Here is a 5,509-nt window from a genome sequence, read left to right as displayed (position 1 = left end):
GTTTACATGATGCACTCTCAATATCCTAGTTTCTTTGGAAGAAAATAGCTAGAAGGAATATGAGAAGAAATATGAGAAAAATGTGAGAATAAATATGATAATTATCACATCCATGTCCGGATCTGACAAGGAGTGGTGAATCCTCCGGAAAGAAGCTTCCGGTTGAAAAATACAACTGCGCTCAGGTACCAGATTTCATTGATATGCTTAACACACTACTGTAATTTGGGTCTTTCCAAAGTGGCTACAACACTCAGCAAAGGCTTTGATGAGTGTTGTACTCAGCAAAGGCACCCGGCAACCAGCATACACCCTTGAGGCAAAGTGAACTTTGCCAAAAAAAACTTTTTGTCGGGCTCTCAGTGAAGAATTTGCCGATTGTTTTTCTAGGCACTAGGCAAACCTTTTATACTCTGTAAAAATCAATTAATGGAGACGGAAATAGTAGAACTCGATTTGTTTGCCGAGCATTACGCACTCGGGAAAGAGGGTGAATACGAGTAAAAAAAACACGCCGGCGAGCACGTCCCCCCAAAGCATCGCCCCTTGCCAGTAAATATAAATATATCGCCACATCGTTACCACTTTGTAAGACGAATTTGTCCCTGCTCGGGAACAGGAAGCCGCCAAGGCTCAGGAGGAAGGCAGCATCGTCTCTCAGGGAGAGGAGGTCATCGTTGCTCTCGGGTACATCGGTTGCTGTAAACAGAGAGGGGCCCTTTGCCGCTCGGGAAGATGAAGCCGTCCTGTCGATGCTCACGAAGAGGAAGCCGTCCCCGAAGACGCTCGAAAGGCCAAGTATTTTTTTTTTCAAGGAACTCGGTAAAAACGCAGTGGCCGAGTGCCTACTCGGCAAAAAGCCAAACACTCATGAAAGTCAAAATTTCCAGTAGTGCCATGTTTCTAAGTTTATACTAAACTTTTATATCTTTTTGAACTTTACTTTATTTTGTCAATTCATAGTCATAACTAATATGTTTGTGCTAAGTATATACCATATTTTATAATAAAAGTTATACTACTTTATTATTTAAACACATTACAAGTTAAAAAAAAGTTGAACCAAAATCCCCTAAAGTGTGATAAAATAAGAAAAGAAAAAAGAAAACTACATCTCTGATCAATTTATGCCACTACGATAGTTATAGTGTATATGCCTTTGTGTTTATCCATAATTATTTTGGTAGATAACTATAATGTGTAGACTATAAGAATATCTTGATAGAGGATTCTAGTTTATGATTATACATCCATAGATAGAACAAATCTAAAGTACATATGGTGTTCAAGATCTTGCCACCAAATAGCTAGTACATTTATTTATCATTTTTTGAGTCAAATAGGACTTACTAATCTGTTAACAGTGGGTTCACTAATCTGTTAACGACTCAGTGTATACTCCACCCTTGGTACCGAAATAGGACCCCTATAGCTAAGATGACATTTAGTACAACATATAGGTGGTTCATTGGAGAGGGAATGGTAGACTTACTAAAGTACCTAAGATATTTCTCTTTTGTCAGCACCCTTCATTATTAGTAGAAAAGAAAAGCAAGGGCCGATTTGGCAGTCGGTGACCTTTCATGTTCAATGTTGTTCTTGACAACTTGAATTTGCGAGAGCTCACTATGTCTGGTATTTATGACAAACTTCACCAGATGCTAGTGGCATCGACTAGGCATATAAATTTACTCTGCCTCCATCTTTGGTCTGAGTGTCGAGAAAAAAAATGACGCCATATCAAATCATATTCCATTGCTAACTGATCTTGGTCATACCCATCCAAGTAGTAACCAGACACAGTTAAAATTTGGGCGGGAATAGCTTACTAGGGAGGGGTTCCCTAACTTGGTTAAGAAAGTTTGGGCCATGTAACCCCCAAGACAAAATGACAATTATAATGATGAAATTGTAGAATCTGCGCCTTGCAAAGATTCCTTTATTTATGGGGTAAACACACCCGCTGGTATATAAAAATATTCATGAATATTTTCAAATCATGAACTTTTGGTCATTCCTATATCGTTTATCAGGTCCTGACGAGTGGGCCACATATGGCACAATTGGGGTCAAAATTAAGTAACTGCCTCATTGCGGGTAGGTTTTTACAAAGAGATTCAAACCGGTGGTTTTTGAAACCATAACTGCAATTGTGGTGCTTGTTCGCTATTTACTCACCAATTCTATCTTATTTGCAAATCTATTCTTTCCAAAGATGAAAATATATATAAGTGCACTCTCTCAATGAACCAAAACATTAACCTCTTTACTCAATTCTTTAAGGACCAACTCGAAACAGTTTATGCATAACATATGAACAGAAACAAACTGAAGTGAAGTTAAAATCACCGTCAGAAGGAGAGAATGTACTCCAGCGAAATGGAGGGATCCTGAGCACTTCCCCCGAGCATCTATTACCACCGTCACTTCTTCGCCGCTGGTGGTTCAGCTGCCTTATCCGCCGGGGGAGCGGAAGCAGTAGCATTGCCACCACCTGTCGGAGCCTTCCGTCCGTCACCGGCCGCCGCCTTCTTCTCGCCCTCCCCAGCTGCATTCTTGCCGTCTTTCTTCTCCTCCACCTGCTTTGGACCCTTGCCACCGTCCTTCTTGGCGTCCTTGTCGCCGTCCTTGTTTTCCTCCTTGGTCGCCGGCGGGGGCGGCGGCACCATGTGCAGCGGCGGGTTTTGCTTGAGCTTCGCGAGGGCCTGGCGCATCCGGGAGAGGTCCGTGGACTTGCCCGGCTTGGGCCCCTGCACCACCACGATGTTGGGCTTCTTCTCCAGCTCCTTCTTCTTCCTGCCGCCGGCGCCCCGCTTCTCCAGCCCCGGGATCTCGTGCGGGATCAGCTCCGCGATCGCCCTCCAGTACTGCTGGTCCGCCTCCTTGTGGAACTTCTCCTGGTTCGCCATGAACACCTGGCATTTGCATTTGACTTTGATCATGCGAGTGAAACATGCAGCCTAACTGAGAGAAAAAACATGGAAGTGTAACATGCCTTCTCCTTGTCTCTGTTGTGTGTGCGCCTCCTCTGGCAGTTCAGCTTGCGCTTCTCGATTAAGGATTTCTTGAACTCCTCGGCCTCCGCGATGATCTCGCCGCGCCGCTCCTTCTCCTTGCGCTCCTTCTCCTCCAGCCTCAGCCTGTTTTGGCTGCGAGATGAATGAAATATTGAAATCTCCATTTCAGTTCAGAGACCACAAAAATGTTGGCGATCAAGATTAAGTGGCATCGCATGCATGCATGGGAGATCTGCGTACACGGAGGCCTAATGCATAGATCATCAAATAGTACATGTACAGAGAGGTTGTATATAGTGCTCACCGGCGCCATTCGCGCCGGAGGAGGCCCTCGTCTCTCATGGCCTCCGGAGGCGGCAGGACGGCCCGGTCGTCGACAGCCCTGACGAACAGGTCGTCGTCGATGCTGCCACCGATGCCGCCCTGGAGCAGGCTACCCATCAGCACTTCCTCGACCCCGATGTAGCCGCTGCCGTTGGAGTCCGGCGCCATGCTGTACGCGCCATACCCACCGCCAAACCCCTCGCCCGCGATCCCGGCAAGGTCGTCCTCGGAGAGGGCGGTGCCGAAGGAGGAGTAGGACGTGGCGAAGCGGTGGCCGCGATGCATGCCGTGGTCCCGGCTGCCCTCGGCGTTGTAGCCCTCGGAGATGCCAAAGGGAGAATGTGTGAGCGCTTCGTCGTCGCCGGCGATGGCAGCGACGGAGTCGAAGGACGACATGGTGGCCGGCCGTGGTAGGGTGACGGTGGTGGCTGAATTAGCGGATCTTTTGAACCTTTTGATCCGACAGGAGTGGAGACGAGGTCGCGTGGACAAACCTGCGAAGGAGAGACGAGCTGGGTTTGTTCGCTGGTCTGACGACCGCTGTTTTCTCGCGTCCGCATGTTGTGGCAAATCTTTCTCCCTCTGTGCCTTTGCATTAACGTGGCAACATGGTAAAGGTCACTTTAGAGTAATGCTAGAACATGTGGCATACATTAAAGTGGTGCAAAAACTTGGTTTGAACATGCAAATATGATGCAAATCTCGTTTGTATACGCCGGCGAAGCTGACGAGGCATGACAGCGTGGCATAGGGCCCATTTTAAACATGTTAGTTTTTTTTCTTTACTTCTTTTTAGCCCCAAAAAATGTAAACTATAAGTGTACATATAATTGTAAATACGTTTTCATTTGAGAATCGGCAGTCCAAGGCACACTAGGCTAATTTTTTGCACATATATTTATATTCATTTAAAAATACATATCTAATTTTTAGAAAACACGCAAATTTTATTAAAATGACATAAAAACATTACAGCTTGCACAATTTTATATACAACATGAATATTTTATTAAAAAAACTTGTAATTTTTTTAAGCTGACATGATAAATTTTTTAAATACACATATTTTCTATAATTACTTTAATATCTTATTTAATATAAAAAACTTTTTAATTATACAATTAATTCATAATTAAATTTCATGAATTTTTAAAAATTAATAGATGGGTGTTTTTTTAGTCTAATATATTTTATTTATATGTATATTATTTATAATTACAATTTAAATTTCTTTACAACTTTTGAAAAGTGAAAAAAAAATAACATAAATTGTAGCCCAGGAGCACATTTTGTTATAGACGTAAACTGTAACAATTATATTTACGCATGAGAGTACATAGTTGGAGTGGCACGCCCTCATAATTGTTTTAGTTGGGTAGCTGGCTTGAAACCCTTTTTCCGATTAAAATTCTTTAGTTATGTTACTTGATTTAAAGATATAAAACGTCTTTATGCTTCTATGTCGTTATGTCAGCTCTTGGCTGATGGTTAGCTGCGCACGCTGTTTAGACCGAGGTCACCGATATGAATCCCACTGCTGCATATTTTTCATTCTAATATAAATTTTGTTATGTTTCACTGACAAGTGGGATCCACCGGATGCCACGCACCTGGTAGGAGCCTTTTCATGAGAAAAAAATAAAAAATTCAGATTTTCTTTTGCACTCACTGACAGGGGCCCTATGCCACGCCGTCATGCCTTCTCAGCGTCGCAGCCGTATACAAATGAGATTTGACCGTATTTGCACGTTCGAGCCAAGTGTTTGCACCACTTTAATGTATGCCGCAAGTTCTAACACTAAAGTTTTTGCACCACTGTAATGTATACCTTTTTCCGATTAACAATGATTGTAACATTTGAAAAAATGTTCACACATTTAAAACATGTTTATCACATTTAAAAAATATCCATGAGATATAAAAAAAGGTTCACACATAGGTCGGTCTCAGAACGGGAATGGCTCAGTCCCTAGCCAAAACTGGGCGGCGGCATCTCATTGAGCCCAATCTAGCAGCGGCTGCTCCGCACAGTTAGGCCCTACGGACGGTACCCAGGCCACCGCACACAGAGGTTCCTCCTCCCTTGCATACCGTTGCCCCGCCGGCCGGAACCCTCCTCCTCCCTCCAAGAGAGTCTATTCTTCTCCATCCCGGACCTCTCTCCGTCG

The 5,509-nt window shown here is 43.8% G+C and overlaps 1 protein-coding gene across 1 annotated transcript; it reads right to left on the bottom strand.

Annotated features, from left to right (window-relative positions):
- Positions 1-2,245: 2,245 nt before the first annotated feature.
- On the bottom strand, positions 2,246-3,901 carry LOC123048415 (clathrin light chain 3). Its single transcript, XM_044471519.1, has 3 exons — positions 3,322-3,901; positions 2,996-3,149; positions 2,246-2,915 (listed from the first exon to the last, which is right to left on the bottom strand). The coding sequence occupies exons 1-3, from the start codon at positions 3,735-3,737 to the stop codon at positions 2,424-2,426; spliced, it is 1,062 nt and encodes a 353-aa protein (XP_044327454.1). The 5' UTR covers positions 3,738-3,901; the 3' UTR covers positions 2,246-2,423.
- Positions 3,902-5,509: the final 1,608 nt, after the last annotated feature.

The sequence above is a fragment of the Triticum aestivum genome, chromosome 2D (assembly GCF_018294505.1).
Source record: "Triticum aestivum cultivar Chinese Spring chromosome 2D, IWGSC CS RefSeq v2.1, whole genome shotgun sequence".
NCBI classification, from domain to species: domain Eukaryota; kingdom Viridiplantae; phylum Streptophyta; class Magnoliopsida; order Poales; family Poaceae; genus Triticum; species Triticum aestivum.
Note: the sequence above shows the minus strand (reverse complement) of the source record. Positions and strands in the feature narration are given on the sequence as shown.